This window comes from Oncorhynchus mykiss, chromosome 13 (genome assembly GCF_013265735.2).
Source record: "Oncorhynchus mykiss isolate Arlee chromosome 13, USDA_OmykA_1.1, whole genome shotgun sequence".
NCBI classification, from domain to species: Eukaryota; Metazoa; Chordata; class Actinopteri; order Salmoniformes; family Salmonidae; genus Oncorhynchus; species Oncorhynchus mykiss.
Genome location: NC_048577.1, coordinates 49,571,125 through 49,592,364, shown reverse-complemented (window position 1 = coordinate 49,592,364; position 21,240 = coordinate 49,571,125). Strand labels below are relative to the sequence as shown.

The 21,240-nt window shown below is 43.0% G+C and overlaps 2 protein-coding genes across 2 annotated transcripts; both read right to left on the bottom strand.

Moving 5' to 3' along the window:
* Nucleotides 1–7,811: 7,811 nt before the first annotated feature.
* On the bottom strand, nt 7,812–12,041 carry ndua4 (NADH dehydrogenase 1 alpha subcomplex subunit 4). Its single transcript, NM_001246328.1, is given in 4 exon segments — nt 7,812–8,067; nt 8,473–8,533; nt 8,718–8,803; nt 11,898–12,041. Coding segments are annotated over 4 exon segments (246 nt in total). The 5' UTR covers nt 11,940–12,041; the 3' UTR covers nt 7,812–8,010.
* A 3,054-nt stretch (nt 12,042–15,095) lies between these two features.
* Nucleotides 15,096–20,857, bottom strand: LOC110486696 (solute carrier family 35 member B1). Its single transcript, XM_021558475.2, has 9 exons — nt 20,066–20,857; nt 19,465–19,568; nt 19,177–19,307; nt 19,040–19,070; nt 17,983–18,140; nt 17,718–17,844; nt 17,001–17,107; nt 16,633–16,786; nt 15,096–16,344 (listed from the first exon to the last, which is right to left on the bottom strand). Exons 1-9 carry the CDS (start codon nt 20,185–20,187, stop codon nt 16,292–16,294), a joined length of 987 nt encoding a protein of 328 aa, XP_021414150.1. The 5' UTR covers nt 20,188–20,857; the 3' UTR covers nt 15,096–16,291.
* Between the last annotated feature and the right edge of the window lie 383 nt (nt 20,858–21,240).

The following is a 21,240-nucleotide window of genomic DNA, read 5'->3' as shown; positions in this document are numbered from 1 at the left end:
GTTTCCTCCGACACATTGGTGTGGCTGGCTTCCGGGTTGGATGCGCACTGTGTTAAGAAGCAGTGGCTTGGTTGGGTTGGCTTGGTTGTGATTCGGAGGACGCATGGCTTTCGACCTTCGTCTCTCCCGAGCCCGTAGAGACAAGATAGTAACAATTGGATACCATGAAATTGGGGAGAAAGGGGGTAGAAAAAAAAGAAATGCTTACTGACGGGCCCGTCCCAACAATGCAGAGGGAGAAATACTTGTGATAAAGATGAATACCCTGTTGCATGTACTCCTATTAGAGAGGAGTGTTCGATATCTGTAAGGAAGTCTGTGTCTGCAGGACAAACGTATTTTACTCAACATACTGTATAATAAATGTAATACAAAAACAGAGCCCACAATAACGGACCTTCCTACATAGAAACAATCACTCACAAACAAACATGGGGGAACAGAGGGTTAAATAATGAACAGGTAATTGGGGAATTGAAACCAGGTGTGTAAGACAAAGACAAAACAAATGGTTAATGAAAAGTGGATCGGCGATGGCTAGAAGGCCGGTGACGTCGACCGCCAAACGCCGCCCGAACAAGGAGAGGGACCGACTTCGGCGGAAGTCGTGACAATATCTTCGGAGGCCTATGCTTTTCACCCAAACTCACAGAGTGTGTATGAATGTACATTCATTTTCATCAGCGGTCATGTTGAGAGCTACAGTAACATACCCAGCAGTCCCCTGCAATAAGGCAATGGAACATTTCTGTCTGTGATCCCCTATGACTTCTTTGTACGTGTGGCTTGTGTGCACTGTGTGACAACATGATGAGAAGCCAGTCCTGACTCAGGAGGAACAGCATAGTGGGGTTCACTGGATTGTGTCACAGCCCCAAGGCTGTGAAGTTGATGAGAGTAACTGTGTGATCTCTGTGCCACTGCTCATGTGGCAAATCAATGGAGAAGATCTCTACAGCCATACAGAGTGGAGTGTTGTAAGACATAAACAAGCAAATGTTGTTTGATCTACCAGTCTTCCTATTAGCCTCATGCTCATTTGTTTGTGTTCATGCCCTGGACACTAATTACTGGTACCAAGATAACAACGTGACATAAAAGATAACAATCCAAAAACTGGAAACTGTTTCCCTTGCAGAAGGAGAGACAAGCTACACATATTTCTAAATGTGTTTATTTTTTACTCTAGGGCTTCCTTAGACCTACATCTGTCTCACTCCTCGTCAGAAGACATTTTGGCTCAGTCCTGTTCCAGTTTCTCCTGGAGTCTGCCTCAGTTGTGTGGGTGTCCGTGTTCATTAGCTACAGATCTGAATTATGAGTAAGGCCCCTTTTCTTATAGTCTTACAGCAGCAAAACTCTTGTTTCTCCTCACAGCAGTCCTTACATCTCCCGGGGGTGCTTTTGGAGCACATTATTACATCTTCTTCTGTCCAGTTAAAAAGGTACAGTTGGCAAAAGCTCCCTCTCAGCATTATAGAAAGACTTCCAACTGAAATGTCTGTGATTTATATTAAGAGACAGGGCTGAGGGAATCTCACTGGGTCTTTCTAGACTGTACCTCCTCAGGGCTCTGGCTGTTATAGTGACAGACTGTTCTATGTAGATTGACTAGGGGGGCCAATGGGAGGGCCACAGATCCCTGACAACACTCTGGGGCTTTGCATGTCATACTGGGAGGTCAGTGACACAGCCTGTTGGGATCTGAAGGGATGGCGAGATCATGTGGATCTGAAAGTAGAAGTTTGAAAGACTCACAGGATTTCTGGTCACTCTTAGATATTGTGGTAATAAAGTAGAACATGTGGAAATGGATCCTGTCGTCCATAGGTTGAATCACTACACAAAATATAAAAATACATTGATGATTCTACAATTTGGCAATAAAATACAGTCAGGCTGCCTACAAAGACATATGATCCGTCTCTCTCACCAGTTACCATTATCAAGACAGGCAAAGCCCTTCCATTATCAGTGAACATTAAATGAATCCTACGAGACCATTTCAGCAAATAATTCAGCCATTAACATTCATGACTCAATCACAGAGGAAATTGCCAGGGGGAAGACATGCCGTCAGCCTTCAGTGGAGGAGTAGAAAAGAGAAGAGTGATGTTGGGGAAAACAAAAGGAAGACAGACTGGTGTTATTGATAAAGATATTATGCTTGGCCAGAGACAGGGTGCTTTCTATTTGGGCTGGTGATGGTAGCAGAGAGGGGTAAGGTGTGTTGGGTGTTGGGTGGTGGTGTGGTGCTAATCAGCTGCTGGCAAGCGTGTGAGCGGGCGGTCTTCTTGCAGCGGAACCCCAGGTCGAAAGCGGGTTTGAAGTTTAATGATGCCACCTGCCAGCCTTGCCAGTCTGCAAGCGCTAACGAGCTGGCAGAGCTGGTGGCTCGGGCCACAGCACCTGAAAATGCATCGTGTGTTTCAGGGGGGCGGGGTTCTACCAGGGCTGTTGAGGGGCCTGCTGGAGACCCAAGACGGCACGGAAGGCCCGCATCTCTTTGAAGAGCGCCCTCATTTCCATATTTCATTACGCACCGGTGACTGACAAGGCCCAGCCAGATGTTCTATTTTCAGCTATTTAAATTTTGACCTGCTTTCTTTCCACGGTTGAAGAAAAGATTAGATTAGATAACACACAGATGCCATGGATGATAAGAACTTGGTTATAGATGTTTGTTTATCTGTTGTGGTTTTTTGTTGTCTATATTCTCCTATTGTGTCTTACCCCTCTGAGTAAAGGTGTCGATAACACACAGACAGTAGCTGCCATTTAACTTCAGAATCAGGAAATGTTTCCAAAGTGACTAGGCACTTTAGACTCCAGCACAGTCCCTGATTCATTCCAATGGTATTTCCTTTGAATTGGCTGTGAAATTGCAGTGTCCTTACTCAATCTAAACCTCAAAACTACATTGACAGCCCTGACCTTTCTGGGTGTCTGCAGCAAATGGCACTTTGTCAGAGGGAGTGAAGGAGCCCTAAGATCAATGTGATTGTCTTGGTATACAACAGCATTGACTTCACTCTGTGCATATGCCTATGGGTTTGTCTGTGCATGATTGAGTTGTATTAGATAACAAAATGATGGCAGAGGAAGAATGATAGTGATCAGTGGGAGAAAGGGAGCAGAGAAAGAGCCAAACTTTTATTTAGACAGGAAAAATATAGCTAAGATGACCTCTCCACAACCTCGCCCCTTTTCTCACTGAATGAACAAAACTAGGCCAAAGGAAGACAGGTATTTAGAAGAATCGTGTTGGGTGACTATGAGAGTGATCATGTACGGAGTGGTAAACTACAGCTGTTTCTGGTCTGGGTGTGTAGGGTGCCTGTGAAACCACAGTTCTGGAGACAGAGAGGGCTGTCAACACATGAGCATATCCATCACTCTAATTTAATCAGGTTTTAGCACAGTCAGCCTGTAACTCAATCATGAGCCTGGTTTCCCCTTTAGCAGCCCCTGCCACCTGTCATCACCACATCTGCGTGTCAGGTGAGGGTGTCGTTGGTATTATACACTGGGGTCGGTACAGCACAGCTGTAGGTGTGAGGGGTCACCTGCTGCCTGTCAAACCTCATTTGTAGTGCAATAAATCTTGATGTACTGTACAGTTTATCATTAAAATCCACCTCATGATTCCTATTCTTCATTGTTTTAATCGAATAATAATACACAGCACAGAGCACTGAAGCCATCTAAATCTCTCAATATCTCTGCAAATATATCTAATATAAGATATTCATATCCCAGATTTACCAGAGGATCCTTCTACTAAGAATGCTATGATCCTGGGTAAACATTCATATAGCCAGAGAGAGTGCAGTGACTGTTCTGGTAAAGATAGAAACCCCGGCTCTATGCCTTAATGGGTTATAAATTGTCAAAGAAAACATGATTAATATCAGAAGACTAAATGTCATGTTAACTTCAGATTTGAAATTGCGGTTGAACTCTGTGAACCACAGTGATGTTGGGGGAATGAGCAAAGGAGGGAGGGGGGCATTGCAGAATTATTGCTGTTGTATATTGAATCTGAAAACTAATGAAAGTGGGCTGGTGGCATGTGAACTATGTGACCACAGTGTTGCTGCGTTTAATAGTGAAACCACCGATTCGTAATACCTTCAGATTCACTACTCACCAAACATGGAGACAGATCTCTGTATTGAAACCCTGCTGGCCTGTGTGTGCATGCATGTATTATCATGTGACTCAGATTGCCTGGGTGTCTGGGATTGGCATCAAATGCTGAGTGCCATCCAGTGATACATTATACCAGGCTAAACTGCTATGTAACCTAAACATGCCTGTGTGACAGAGCTAATGTCTATCGAGTACAGACATGCAGTACCAGTCAAAAGTTTGGACACACCTACTCATTCAAAGGTTTTTCTTTATTTTTTATTATTTTCTACATTGTAGAATAATAGTGAAGACATCCAAACTATGAAATAACACATATGAAATAATGTAGTTACCAAGGAGCATTCTAGGTGAATCTGAATTCCAAGAGTGTGCAAAGCTGTCATCAATGCAAAGGGTGGCTACTTTGAAAATCTCAAATATCAAATATATTTTGATGTGTTTAACACTTTTTTGGTTACTACATGATTCCATATGTGTTATTTCATAGTTTTGATGTCTTCACTATTATTTTACAACGTACAAATAGTACATATAAATGAAAACCCTGAAATTAGTAGGTGTGTCCAAACCTTTGACTGGTACTATAAATAAAAAAGTATAAAACTTTGCAAAGCATAAAGTACACATTAATGTAAATATGTCATTAGTACCTGTGTGCACACATACAAACTTGCACACACACAAACTGTGGTGGAAGCATTCCAAGTACCTACTCAGATTGTCAGAAAATATGAAGCAGGAGATCGGTACATGGGGCGGCAGGTAGCCAAGTGGTTAGAGCGTTGGGCCAGTAACCAAAAGGTTGCTGGATCGACTCCCGGAGTTGACAAGGTAAAAATCTGTTGTTCTGCCCCTGAACAAGGCAGTTAACCCACTGTTCCCCGGTAGGCTGTCATTGTAAGTAAGAATTTGTTCTTAACTGACTTGCCTTGTTAAATAAAAACAAAAAGTAAATTCTGGATGGACAGTGTGTTGCTAGTCTTTGGTGTTGCTGGCAGATGTGACCAAGAGGTCATGTGAAAAAGGGTAAGAATGCTGGCCAGGACCCTTGAAGTCATGCAAACTTTTCTTTGTACAGTGCACACAGACAGTTTCTCACTATTGACTGTTCTTCCAGCTCTAGGGAGCCGTCCCACGTAATAAAGAGGACCAATAATATACACTGCTCAAAAAAATAAAGGGAACACTTAAACAACACAATGTAACTCCAAGTCAATCACACTTCTGTGAAATCAAACTGTCCACTTAGGAAGCAACACTGATTGACAATAAATTTCACATGCTGTTGTGCAAATGGAATAGACAACAGGTGGAATTATAGGCAATTAGCAAGACACCCCAATAAAGGAGTGGTTCTGCAGGTAGTAGCATGAGACGGAGTCTACAACCCACACAAGTTGCTCAGGTAGTGCAGCTCATCCAGGATGGCACATCAATGCGAGATGTGGCAAGAAGGTTTGCTGTGTCTGTCAGCGTAGTGTCCAGAGCATGGAGGCGCTACCAGGAGACAGGCCAGTACATCAGGAGACGTGGAGGAGGCCGTAGGAGGGCAACAACCCAGCAGCAGGACCGCTACCTCCGCCTTTGTGCAAGGAGGAGCAGGAGGAGAACTGCCAGAGCCCTGCAAAATGACCTCCAGCAGGCCACAAATTTGCATGTGTCTGCTCAAACGGTCAGAAACAGACTCCATGAGGGTGGTATGAGGGCCCGACGTCCACAGGTGGGGGCTGTGCTTACAGCCCAACACCGTGCAGGACGTTTGGCATTTGCCAGAGAACACCAAGATTGGCAAATTCACCACTGTCGCCCTGTGCTCTTCACAGATGAAAGCAGGTTCACACTGAGCACATGTGACAGACGTGACAGTCTGGAGACGCCGTGGAGAATGTTCTGCTGTCTGCAACATCCTCCAGCATGACCGGTTTGGCAGTCGGTCAGTCATGGTGTGGTGTAGCATTTATTTGGGGGGCCGCACAGCCCACCATGTGCTCGCCAGAGGTAGCCTGACTGCCATTAGGTACCGAGATGAGATCCTCAGACCCCTTGTGAGACCATTTGCTGGTGCGGTTGGCCCTGGGGGCCTCCTAATGCAAGACCTCATGTGGCTGGAGTGTGTCACCAGTTCCTGCAAGAGGAAGGCATTAATGCTATGGACTGGCCCGCTCGTTCTCCAGACCTGAATCCAATTGAGCACATCTGGGACATCATGTCTTGCTCCATCCACCAACGCCACGTTGCACCACAGACTGTCCAGGAGTTGGCGGATGCTTTAGTCCAGGTCTGGGAGGAGATCCCTCAGGAGACCATACGCCACCTCATCAGGAGCATGCCCAGTCGTTGTAGGGAGGTCATACAGGCACGTGGAGGCCACACACACACTACTGAGCCTAATTTTGACTTGTTTTAAGGACATTACATCAAAGTTGGATAAGCCTGTAGTATGGTTTTCCACTTTAATTTTGAGTGTGACTCCAAATCCAGACCTCCATGGGTTGATAAATTTGATTTCCATTGATAATTTGTGTCATTTTGTCAGCACATTCAACTATGTAAAGAAACAAGTATTTAATTAGATTTCCTTCATTCAGGTCTAGGATGTGTTATTTTAGTGTTCCCTTTATTTTTTTGAGCAGTGTATATCCAGTTTTATATTGTGACAATATTTTGTATGACTAAGCAGAGGTCTCAAGGTCAGAAAAATACTCATGGCCCCAATTACAGTGGTCTCTGAAAGCACAGAAAGTAGCCTTCAGATTAGTTTTCTACAACCGGAATATTTCAGCGTAATCAAAGGGGTTCTTTGTAAAACAAATTAAAGTTGTGAAGGAAACAGTTTCATCTCTCAACTGAAACAATTGTATTGGAGACAAAGCCTGTTCCAACCTTTAAGAGGGTGGGAGAAGTTCTTATATGTGGAGTTTTATGTCAATGTGAAGCCATCCTTGACATTTCCAGTGTTGTGTTGGCTGCACATCCTTTTCAGAGTTTTCCCAGCCTGAGAGACGCAGTGTGACCTGATGACATTCACAAACTCATCAGGCAGAGCCATGACATTCTAGGAGAAACACCTCCGCACCAGTCTCCCTGAGAAGCCGGTTTTATCTGCTCCGTTTATTACTCTTGGGAACATTATCATTGCTTTATTGTTTGCTAATACAAGGCCAACCTTTATAGTTTGTCTGTTATCCTTTACTCCCACCTGCCTGGTTTTAGTCAGTGAGTGATTGCAGACCTTCAGACAACATGGCCTATAATGGTGCAGTGCAGCCTTGAACAGATGGTCAGACCATGTGAACATCTATCAAAGGCACACAGCACAAGCATGTCAAGGGCTCATCTGATAACTTGTGGGTGAGCATATGCAGGACCAAGCATGTTGTCATACTGTAAATTACACACGGGAGCGTAGTCAAGCGTATTATGATAAACATGTACGCAGACAGAGCTGCCAGGCGGAAAACGAGGGCAAGGACGACAAAAGGTGGCATGAGGCAAAAACCAAGAGCAAAATATTGACAGTCAAGCTAGTGTGGGCTAACAAAAATGACTGACTTCATGATTTCAAACTAGAATGTGGTACCAGAATATCATGTTTTAGGATTAAATCAGCCCTGAACCCCTTTAAACTCCGACTACAAAGAAAGACAATTTCCTCTGTACACAGGAGAAAAAGACTCCTTCACTTTATTGCTGCACAACCATGAGGTATGAGGGAATTTTTCATTTTTTAAAGATGGTTAAAAGGTCAAAGGGGACAGAACTTGTGCAGTTTATCCTCTTTGCATCCACTGGTTTCAAGTTAGAGGTGTAAGGGAAGTCATTTTTTTCCTCAAGTCTTTGGTCCAGCAGAAGACTTTAGAAGTCAGGACCCTCTTTCTTCAGCTTGCTGTAGTCCATGTTCACTGAATAAAACTATGAATTAAATAAAGGAACAATAAAGTTTAAGGAAATCAGAAATCAAATATTGATGAATAACATTCTAAGCAAAAACCTGCCTTTACTTTCTGAATCATTCCCAGGTCTGTTATTTAGTCCGTGTCAAACTTGCTTTGTTGTTGTTGTAACTGACAATTAGATAGGTTGATCAGATTACTTAAACTAACAGGATTATACTGTATAATTAATTCTACTATGGGATGAGTGGAATCAGACAGCTCAATTACATTTTTGGCTCAAGCCACTACATTAACATGTTCCCTCACTGCGCTGTACAACCTCTGCTCAAGACCATGTGCGGCAGGGACCAAGTTTAATGCACTGACCATCGTGATACATTAATCCAGACATAACGGATCATCCTGTAAGTGAGTGACCTACCTTGTGCTGCTGTGTGGGTTCCGTCTTGTTCCATGGCTCGGGGTTGCCATTGCGATTCCAACTACAACATAAATATTGAAATGAAACGTTTAACTAATAGCAATATACCCATCCTGCACATTGAAATTGACGTCTGACTTAAGACTAAAACACTCAAGGTCAATCCAGTTACTATGCGGTTCTCATTTGACGGTTTCCATTTGGACTGGAGCCTTATTAGCAGCGTGTTCTACAAGGGCCCTTACCTGACATGGGGTCCCATTGCCAGGCGCAAGAGATACGCTCCAGACATAACCGTCCCACCACCGATGAAGATGAAAAGGGGGACCAGCTGGAGGGAATAGAAAAGATTTAGGGGGAACAAGAGAGGACAGGGTAAGGTGGCAATCAAGGGAAAAATGGCTGACCCCATTCAGTCAACTGGTCGATAGATTTTTTTTTTTGAATGGCACAGTAGACACCTGTCTGATTCGTGCCCGTCTCAGTGGACTAATCCATTGCGGAGGCCGCTGGGGATGGCACAGTCCATCACACTAAGATGAGCATCGGCACGGCAAGGCACGGGTGCCGTGAGGGTATTTGAGAAAAATGTGAAAACAAATTAAATTCCATTGGCTTTCCATAAATGGCTACTGCTTTGGACCTGAAGCTGTTTGAGAGAGTATTCCTTAGGTCTACAGTATGTGTGAAGAAAATGTGTATTAGGTATAATTTTAAAAATGTTGAGTGAAGATAAGTGTGGTTTAGATGTATACGGTTCGCATCTCTCCAGAATCTGCTCTCTCCTGCCAATTCGTGTGCATTCACTCTTTCAAAAAAACTTTTTTTGGGGGGGGGGGGGGAATCAAAAGTAACGGTCAGTATCTGGTGTGGCCACCAGCTGCAGTACATATCCTCCTCATGGACTGCACCAGATATGCCAGTTCTTGATGTTACCCCACTCTTCCACCAAGGCACCTGCAGGTTCCCAGACATTTCTGGGGGAAATGGCCCTAGCCCTCCGATCTAACAGGTCCCAGACGTGATCAATGGGATTGAGATCTGGGCTCTTTGCTGGCTGTGGCAGAACACTGACATTCCTGTCTTGCAGGAAATCACGCACAGAACAAGCAGTATGGCTGGTGGCATTGTCATGCTGGAGGGTCATGTCAGGATGAGCCAGCAAGAAGGGTACCACATGAGGGAGGAGGATGTCTTCCCTGTAAAGCACAGTGTTGAGATAGACGGAGCTTGTCATTGCAGGCAGACGATGCTGGGACACACTGCCCCAGACCATGACGAACCCTCCCCCTCCAAAATCGGTCCTGCTCCAGAGTACAGGCCTCGGTGTAACCCTCATTCCTTCCACGATAAACACGAATCCGACCATCACCCCTGGTGAGACAAAACCATGACTCGTCAGTGAAGAGCACTGAGACTTTTTTCAGTCCTGTCTGGTCCAGTGACGGTGGGTTTGTGCCCATAGGCAACGTTGTTGCCGGTGATGTCTGGTGAGGACCTGCCTTACAAGAGGCCTTACAAGCCCTCACTCCTGCCTCCCTTAGCCTACTGCAGACAGTCTGAGCACTGGAAGGATTGTGGGGGGATTGTGCATTCTTCTCTTGGTATAACTCGGGCAGTTGTTGCCATCCTGTACCTGTCCCGCAGGTGTGAGGTTCGGATGTAACGATCCTGTGCAGGTGTTACACGTGGTCTGCCACCACGAGGACGATCAGCTGTCCGTCCTGTCTCCTTATAGTGCTGTCTTAGGCGTCTCACAGTACGGTCATTGTGAAGTTACGTATTTTTACAAATTATCTTTGAAAGACCGGGTTCTGAAAAGGGGAGTTATGACCAGTGGTACATTTGACGTTAATTCCAATCATTTCTAATCTGTTTGGTTACGGTAATTTAAGTTAATAAAATATATTATTATTAGTCATTTACCATTCTCATTGTCGGAGCGGACACGTTTACAGATCTCACAATTTATTCAACACTTATTTTATTCCATTTACAAGTTTGGTCAATTTATTCATTGTATTATGTTTGGGGCGCTCTTGTCAATGTTGAGTAAGGACACACACCTGATTACACATTAGTAAATCTAGGCTACCTGGCCTACACGCAAATGTATGAATGTGCCCATTTGGGGATGTCCGATAGTATTTCTGATGGTCTTAACTCACTACCACTAATGAGCTGTGGAGCTTCTCAAAGTCTTTATTTTCTCTTCCTCAAACAGCAAGTCAACAGTCTGTTTACTTTACATCCATTGAGAATGACAATAGTTAGTTGCTCACTGTATTCGAAAAATCTTTCCAGCTTGCTCACTTCCGATAACCACCGAGCCTCGGCGTGAAAATAAAAAAGCAATGCTCTGATCCAGTAGCTCATTAAACTCTGGAGGACCTAGAAGAGTTGATATAGTTGCCAGTTCAAACTGTGGGCCAGACCCAGTTAATACAATGTTTCAAGTTTGTTGCAGACAGAGTAGAGAGATTAAAGCTATTGAAGAACATGAAATGAACAAACCTTCATGCATAGTCAATGTGATTTACATGATATTTAGTTTAATCAGGATATTATTTACTTGTAATGTTATTTGTTGGCTTCATGTTGATTATTTTTTACCTAGTTGGCAATAAACAAATACGTTATTGTAATGGAAATTAAAATGTTCCACGAAAATGTGCATGAAAACCATAACTGGTTAGATAAATTGTAAATTGGCACTCCACATGAAAAAAAAAAAATACTCCCGACCTCTGGTGGAGCCTATTACCTGCAACGTCAGGAGCATAATGGCAGGACCGAGGGTAAATCAAAAAATATTTAGTCAACTCGATTGCTTTCCTCCCCCCCCAAAAAACACTTTCGCCAAAGTCCCAAGACTACAGTTACCCAATTTACACCAAATAAAATGTAATTTAAAAAAATAAGTGCTTTCATAGCTAGTAACGTTATGTCCTCGGTTAACCGCCTCGTCCTTGACCGAGTTGAGGCCTTTTTTGCCAGGTCGCAATTCCAACAACTAACCATCTAACGTTAGCTAAACACGCTCGCTCGCTCCCTCCCACTTAAAAAGTGTAAATAACAGTAACTATATGTTCAATTATTTTTGAGACCTTGCCCTTTCAAGTACATAACCCATACTGGCTACAGTAGGTAACTAGTTAGCAAACAGGGCCGTTTCGGTCTGTGGTAAATGCCATCACTTGTCAATCAACGAGCAATGCAGCAAACACCATATCGTTATATTCAATCTAGTCTTTTTCCAAAAACGAAACAATACATGACAAAAAGGCGACATTTTGGGGAAACAAGTAATGTATTAAAAGTCGCAATGTGGTTAGCTTCGAAGTTAACGTTAGCACGACGCAAATCCCCCCGCCCCCAAAACATCTATACGATTTAGCAAACTTCCCGATTTCACATGTACTTACTGCTGGGTGGCTTTTAAGTTGCCGGCTAACTGTGCTCAGCATTGTGAGGGTTTACTTCTCCCAATTTGTACAGAAATAACCGGATTAATGTAGGCCTTGCCAGGAAGTAGCTGAGCGTATTTTCAGATGCGTTTCAGAGACATCAATGATTTTTATAACTAACCCAAGATAGACCAGTCTGTCGTTTCCAATGGGAGCAGATGAACGAATCATAGTGGGTCGAACAAGCAAGGAGGTGGGAGCAAATCACGAGCCAGTGAGATCCATTCTCCCTTGCACTCCTTCTAAACAATGCATTTAATTTTTATTTGGCAAAGAGTAAAGTCTACAGATTCTAGTTTTGGAAACAGAAACCTGTATGGAGATAAAATGTTTCAGCGATGAGAAAATTTGCGGAATCTTGGCCAAAGTCCATCTCGTTCAATCTTCTCCCACTGCCGGCCACTTAGCTTCCTCGTCACCATATCTGGTAGTGAGTCGAAACGCCAACCGGATGCTTCACATTTATACATCCGGTGAAATATCTGTCTCATTGTTCTGTCTGTGGAGATTCCTCACGCCCTTGAGTCCTCAACTCGTTCTTCTTCTTTGGTGTGGTTTAACGGCGGTTGGCATCCATCCAATATATGTTGCATTACTGCCACTAACTATACTCGGGTCTATCTATCCCTTATGCTTTACGGAACTAAATTAAATACCCAATTCCAATATTTAAAACCCTATCTGGACACCACCACTCAACACACCTTGTAACTCTTCTGAAGTAAAATCTTGTACACCCAAATATTTCTCTGCAGCTGCCACCAGAACCTCTATTTTCTGGGACTTACGTTCCATCCCTGTGGTTGATAACCACTGCTATAAACGTTAAGAAGCCAATCTTACTGAAGCATATGTCACTCATAGGCCTATCCTTCTGTGCTGGCACAGATCTACGACTCACACAGATCCTCTCAGGATCCCTCCCCCTTGAACCGGATCCCTCCCCCTTGAACCATCTTCCCCTACTTTCTTCACTGCTTCAGCATACGACACCCTCTGCACTTCTCTAATCCTGGTAACCTCAACCTGCCTCTCTCGCAACAGACACTTCTGATCCATGGGCACCCCTAAAATTAACCCATAGCGCTTCTTTCTCCAATACTACACATTCCTTTGTCTCATGCCCTTCTGCACACTTCTCACACCTCGGAACCTACCTCCTACACACTGCTGCCACGTGCCCATAAGCTTGACACCTGTAACAACCAAATGGATTCAGCACAAAAGCTTGTACGGGATTACTGAAATATCCTAACATCACTTTGTCAGACAAAGACTCAACATCAAAACTCAAAAGAACAGATAATGACTCCTCTGTTTCACCACTCACGCCACCCTGTCTGCGTCGCACCAAACGACAAGCATCACAAACACCGGGTATCTTCCCCTTCATCTGGTCCACATTCACATTTACCGCTACCCCAGTAATCACTCCTTTCAATGGCACCCTGTTCTTGAGAAAAGAAACAAGTCATCACTCTTGTCCCCATTCATGTGGCGCAGAGCTACCGCTCCCTCTGACTGACAGAAATACAAATAATTATCACAAGCCCACTTTGGGTTATCTACACCGACTACACAGCACCCAACTCCGTTATCACCCACCCTGAAACCACATATGGATCAGCCAAAAAGCAGGGGCCTACTTTCTCCAAAAATGTCACTCCTACTGTAACAGACTCATATTTATCCTGACCATCGGTACAAGGCTCAGGCTCCAAGAACCTCACCAAACCTGGTACCAAAAACTGGGCCACCTCTGGTAATTCGCCCTCATTCACTTCCATTTCGCCTCCAGAACTGGATCCGGTGTACGGCTCACTCTGTTTGCACTTGCTACCAGCCTTCTTCCACCTCCCATCTCCCTTTTTTTCGCCATCTTCAACAGATTTAATTTCACCCTCTACCACACTCACTCTCTTCAACCACCACCCCTCTCTTTCCCTCCATTCTTCCACCGTATTCCAAAAATACATCCCCATATGATAATATTGCACTTCTCCCAACATACATCTAGTTTTTATCCTCTCATGGGACTCACTTTCCTTCTCCCTTGATCAAAGTCTCCATTCCTCTCCTTCTTCTCAACAAAATACATTTTACACTGCAGTCTTAATTTTCAACCAGTAGGCAGAGATGGTTTAGTTCATCCCACCACATAATATGTTTGTCATCTGACAGTAAATAAAGTACCTCAACCTACTAAAGCTTTTACCAGTCCAATTATATCTGATTATATTCAATCACTGATTAGCCTACTTCAAGGAAGGGAATAAGGAAGGATGCTTTTTCAAAGTATTTGAACAAGGCCTCAGTAGGTTTGAAGATGAATCCCACAACAGAAGCATTCATGGGAGAATATTTGTAGAGAGATGGAAGATTACTTTCACTTGACTCTGTCTCACACACCTACGGTGCTTTCAGTAATGATACTCCAGCGTCTTCAGGGGTAGACCAAGCTTGACTCAAACTAATCCTTCATCTATTCATCCAATACCTGAGCCACGATGCCTAGCTGTCGGAAGCTCTTAACTAGGTGGGATGCAACACTATCCCCTAGGAAACGCACATCATCCCACTTCTGATAACACATCAATTTTGTTGGGTACCCGACCGGGACTCAAACCTGCGTCAAAAGCACTGCACCATCAGGTCCTCTTGTGTTGAACGAAGGAGGCTGTAAAACAGTATCGTACTGTTCAACTACTGCTATTTGACAGCATTCTTGTATATTATAAAGGGTGATGCTACATCAGAGAACAGCATCCTCACACTACATGTGTTGTAATTCATTGTCTCTATCAGCAGGACCTCGGGATAGCTTGCCCAAACAGTGAGCTGGACAATTTAGTTTTCTGTGTGCTCTGCCAGTGTCCTGCAGCTCACCCTGTTAATCAGATTGCCTCGCCAACATCTACCAACGTTAGTTTCCTCTGAATTGTATTTTCACTGAAAATTGGTCATTAACATCTCATAAGAGTTTCTGCACAGCCTGTCTATGATGCTGTGTGGGAAAGTTCCAACCAGTGAAGTAGATATAATTTGATAGACTACAATGAACAAACCTTCCGTCTTTCAGTCTTTCAGTATTAAGTAAAACAAATTCACTCCCATGACATGCTTACATGATGAGTTTGAGAAAGAACAACATCATTGTCAGCCTGGTGTTCCAATCCTAGAACCATGGAAAACATGTTTAATTGTCATATCAAAACACAGATTCAAGCCATATCATGTCTCCTTCTGTTTAATTGTCATATCAAAACACAGATTCAAGCCATATCATGTCTCCTTCTGTTTAATTGTCATATCAAAACACAGATTCAAGCCATATCATGTCTCCTTCTGTTTAATTGTCATATCAAAACACAGATTCAAGCCATATCATGTCTCCTCTGTTTATTTAATCTGGTTTTAATTCTCTGGAAAATAATTGTACGTTGGCAGATTTTCATCCAGTTTGGCCAAAACCTTCAATAACAGCAATTTATTAAACATAACTATGCTGATACCATATTATGGTTTTCCTTTTACTATGTATTCATGGCATATCCTACTTTTATTTTTTAAAAGCAACAAGATTTATCTGTCAGATTGGCCATGAGTATCATAAACAATTTGGTTCATTTACAGTATTTTATGTTTATTATTTCCATAATACAGAGAGGCTAGTTGTCTGCCAAGATAATAATGGAAATGAAGACTAACATCCTGAGTCAACTACATGGAAGTGTTAAAACTCCTCATCTACAGCATGTCAACATTCAGAATCTTGTGCAGGTCTCAACAACTTGAGATCTGATAATAGAGTTTTACTTGGAAAACTTCTACTAACTGACAAGACAATCGACTCGTTTAATTAGGGTGTTTTTCTGTAACCAATATCTTTACTACGGTTACAAATCTCAGTGAAAACCAGGCATTCCTTGGTGATGAGTTCATGAGGTAAATCTTGGAGCTGAGATTCATAGGCCTGTGTGGTTCAGATGTAGTCCAAAGGGAGGAGCAGCCTCAACAACCACAAGGGATTTGACGTGCATGTTGTCATCTTTCCTCTGCCCACCCATCTCATTCTGCCCCATTTCCTCTTCATGTGGATGTGGTCTTGCGGTCTAAGTAGATGATGCTTGTCTGTCTTAGTAGGTTCAGGAGAATGGGGACGTTTGAAAACATAGGGGCTTCTTTCATGATTATGTAAAAAAAAAATACAATTATAATATGGTAACTAACAATGACTAAGTGTATGTAGGTGTACTGCCTAGGCAGGATGTGGTAAGAAAATCAGAGAGAGATGGATTTCTGTCCACTGGACTTTCAGTTTGTCAGTTTTGCCATGACATATTCCAGGTTCCTTAGTGTGTGGTCTTCTTTGGTGTCTTGCCAAATTTGGCATCAAACCCGAGACCTTAAATGAAAAAGCACATGATACAATTAAGACAGTAGAGGTGTCCAGTCATCTCATCAACCAAAAAGAGACGTCACTACTAGTTGAGGCCTATGAGCTCTAATGGAACATCTCCATAAGCAGCTGAAGAGCAGCTCAGCATTTCAACTACGAGGTGAAGCATAAAGTTACTACAGACAAAGATGCACATGGTGGAGTGAGATGGTGAGCGAGTGAGAGAGAGAAACAGAGAGATAGTCACAACATCAGAGAGATATTAAGAGTTAACAAGTTAATGTTGTTACTCACCAAGGAACACCAGGATAGTGCCGACCCACTGCATGGTGTTGAGGACGTTGCCGAACAGAAGGACAGAGCCCAGGATGGTAAAGAACTTCCGTGTGGTAGTGACGATGGAGCAGGTGAGAGGGCCGAAGTACACCACAGTCATGAAGATGAAGGTCTAAGAGAGGAAGAGGAGTGAATGACTGTTACTATAAAAGACCCTCTGCAATGAGAATGAGAGCAAAATAGAGAAAGACCACTGTAAACCAGATACTGGTACTTATCCATAAGAATCACACGCATGTGAACCAATTAAAATGTAGAATGTGATTTGCAGCCATGGATTTTTTTTTATTTTAACACACACACAGTCACACCCATGTGAGACCCACCTGGCCTAAAGCACTAGTTATTCCAAACAAAAGGATGTTCCAGAAGATGCTGGGGTGACGGTCTGTGAAGCTCAGGAAGTCCCATACCTCACCTGTCCACAACACACCTGAAAGAAAAACACATGGGATAATTTACTGAAAGTGACACAATTCAGCATAAATTGATTTAATTTTTCCTGCATGTAACAATTGCTTTTTTTTTTTTTTTTTAAATGTAACCTTTATTTAACTAGGCTGTTTGATTCTTATTTTTTAATCTCAAGTTATAGGATTGGTTAGCCTTTTCTTCTGCTACAAATGGGGGGGAGAAGCCAATTAATTATTTTAATTGTTTTGGAATCAAACCCATGCTGAGATTTGGTTCCATGACTTTATGGTGAAAATGCCTCAAAATCAACAGTGGATTAAGGGCTCCCCCTACTGGTACAGGGCAGTAACAGCAGTTTGATTGGGTTGAATAGAACTGGGGAAGTGGGGACTGCTTTGGCCAAAACCGAAAAAAAGGTTTTTGATAAAAATAAGGCTGTAGAAAAGCATGAGATTGGGACACTTAGACTGAGAAGGAGGATCTGAGATGAAGATATTTTATTGAATAAATAATGGTGTATGTAGTAGAGATGGGGAGTTGGCAGAGATAGAGATACAGAAGAAACACAAAGCAGAAAGATCAGACAAAGTGTATATTTTCACACTAGTGAGGGACAACAGGTGTCTCACCTAGTCCCAGCACCAGGGTGGACCACATGTTGATGTTGAGCATCATGTGGTTGGCACTGGTCTGGAAGAGATTCCTCATGTGGTCCTGGGCCACACCAGTCAAACCGTCCATGGTCAGCGATAGCAGCTAGGATACAGGGAGAGAGAGAAGGTCACATTTACAAACCCACAGAGGCACAGACAGCAAATACACATATAGGCAGAGAGAACCACAGACGAGGTCACAGAGATAATAACACAGGCAGATGAGGACAGTTACACTCACCAACAGGATCTCCCCGAAGCCGAAAGCAGATTCTGTGGAAGTGACACTCTTGTTGGGTTTATAGAGGAACAGGGCCACCCCGCTGACGATCAACAGCACACACAGGTACTTGGCCAGTGGGTATTTCTTCCTCAGTACAAATACACCCAGAATCATCACTGTGGAACCAAAGGCAAAGGGATGTGAGGGGCGGTTATCAGCAGCAGCCATCACTGGTCTATTAGGTTGATGTGCACATAGAAAGACAAGTCAGCCAGGGGGTAAAAACCATGGCTGTGTAGATTAATGGGCTGCACGTGCTCCAGGGATAAGACTGGTCAGTGTATTACTATAGAACACACTAACCTTAGACAGTGTTTACATATTGCAACATACTGGGTGGGACAGAAGACTAGGCTCATGTACTTATTGTTAGCATGAGACTTGCAGTCATAGGGTAGTCTACATGTGGAGTCAGAGACTCACAGCAGGTGCATGCAAATAGAATGTATGTTCATTAAACAGGGACACTGAGTTTGGAAGGGCTGATGGGATGTGTAGTTTAAAAAAGGTGCAATATGCAGAAATCACACAGATATATCCTGGTTGCTAAAATTCTAATAGTTTGTCAAATGTCAGTGTATGTGACAAAACAAGCCATGTATAGTGTAAATAATCATTGTACCATACAAAACCCAAAGTAAAAGATGCAAAAACAAAACTTAAGATAGGGAAGGATAGAAATAGTGCACATAGAACAGATACACCGCTTCTTAGACTGGCTTGCAATGAGAATGACAAATCTATAACTCATATTTCAATGTGAATTTGGTTCGGTCACCCAAAAAGTTACATATTGCAGCTTTAAAAATGGCACTGGAAATGCAGATAAGGGAGTCTGGCTGACACTGAAACATGACACACTGCTGCAGTAAGAGGCCATGCAATAAAATAAGGCAAACTAAACCCTCAAACCTGCACTGGTCACCAAGCCAAAGGCTGCATATGACTTGTTTATTACATATTCAGGTGTTGAGAGTGGGGTCAGGATGAGCAATAATATAATTATTACACCTACCTGGGATGGGCTTACAAGACTTCCCCAACACCTGTGACAACAATAGAGAGGTTGTTTAGATATTAAAATAATAAAATATCACAACAAATTATGATGATGACAGCGAGACACTGTATGGGCAGAGGGATAAGACTGACCTGTGTGGGGTAGTTGACATACTGTAGGGCAGAGTTGCTGGATACCATGGCTCCAAGATAAGACAGGGAACACACTCCATAGAGCCAGCTTTTGGTGTGGTCTGGTCTGGAACCCTCAAAAAACTGAATCACTAATGGGGAGCAGGTAGAGAAGAGACATCTATAATACATGGAGATTCAATACCAACAGACCATTGAAACACCCACAGGGGGCAAGATATGTTGGAGATAACTGTGTTGGACAGAAAGTGAAAGGCCACGATTGATGACTATGTGTGGTTTACTCACAGATCCTGGCAAACCCAGCATTGATGATGCATTGGATGAATACCAGCGTTGTGGCATAAACAAACTTCTCCTTCTTCTCCCCCTCACCATACTGTCCTCGGGTACTGGGTAAATCAGGCAAACAGCATTATGACAGTTTATCAGTGCAACCACTCATGTTAATCCAGAGTTAATCCACTTCTTATTACACATATAAAACAGGTGTGACACACAACAACACACAGGCCTTGATATTCAGCAAGGGAATTATTTGTTAATTAAACTGTGGAGTATCTGTAGGCTATAAAAAGAGAATGAGAGGGCAGTGTGAGGTACTAGTAGTCTGCTCTGGTTGACTACAGATACAAATCATCACTGGAAACAAGATGAGATTCCTCACCCTTGAGTGACATAACATTCAAGACATATCTACATAGGGATATGGTTTTTTGAACATTTTTAGCTCTGTAGAGTTGGCTCGCCTACATTTAACTTGTTGTACTACAGCATCACCAACTAACATATGTGCACAAATAAACAGCCAATAAAAGCAATGTGCATCAAGAGCCTATGTTTTGAAATCAATGATGTCGCTCGGATGTCAGACCAGGAAACTACTTACATTGTTTCTTGTAATATGCCATAGTAAAAATAACAAACGAAGACTCCGAGGAAACAGACAATGAATCGTATACGCTCGTTCTGCAGTAGCGAGGGCTTCCCTGCTCCCTTTCCTGCAGCCATGCTGTCCTCTAGCTGTCCGGGTATGGAAACCGATACAGATCCGATCCCCGTACCCCTCAAAGCAACGTCCCGCTCCACAATCTCAGATATCACAAGCCCGGAAATGGTGACGCTATAACGTTACCCTAACTGGGCAGACAGTTGCTAATGTGACTACAGATCAGTCCGTGGTTCCTCTTCAAATATTTAGCTAAATGTCCCTGTTAGCTAGCTGACTTTGCTAGCTAGCTAACGTTAGTTAGCCAACGTTAGATTGGTGGGTTGGTTGTTAGCAATTAGCTAAATCCATCATTGTTGTCAATCCAGCTGTCGCAGTATAGTGTTGACTCCGGAATATATGTCCTTAATTGCAGGTCTCCCGTACTAGCAAACGTTACTCCTGTCCCGATCCAGGTTATGTCAAAGGCATCCCATTCGGACAATTCTCCCGGTGGAAAGGATACCGGAGTGTAGTTGTTTTCATTGAGATACGTCAGAGAACAAGCTGGCTCAAAGACCTCAGTGGTTCATTATAGGAGCCCTCAACGGATATGCCTGAGTTTGTAGCTACTATACCATTCATATAAAACAGTGTTGGCAGAACGCAGATGCTACAATTTACAACTATGCATGAACCATGTGATTTGTTTTCTCATTTGAATCAACTTATATGCAGCATACAAGGTAGCTCGTAAATGTTCTTATTTTTGTTTATGTATAAAAAATATTCAGCTGTAATATATATGATCTATACTCTTTGATTTATTGTTCATTTAAATGGCAGTCTACACAGACGACTATTGAAAACATTTGCGGGGCTTTCTCGAACTTGTCGCGTGTCTTTTTTCGTACTGGGATGTGGATGGATTCTATTGGTTCAAATAAGGCAACAAACCACTAGATTCGGCCATTGAAACAGACGGACAAGAGAATGGGCGGGTCTTCTACTCCAGAGATACAGCGACACGTGTGAAGACAAATTTAACAACATTGTAATGCACCACATTTTAGCATTGTTCAATAATCATGACTGAACCCATTCACTATTGGTTTAATGTCCATTTAGTGTTAGTG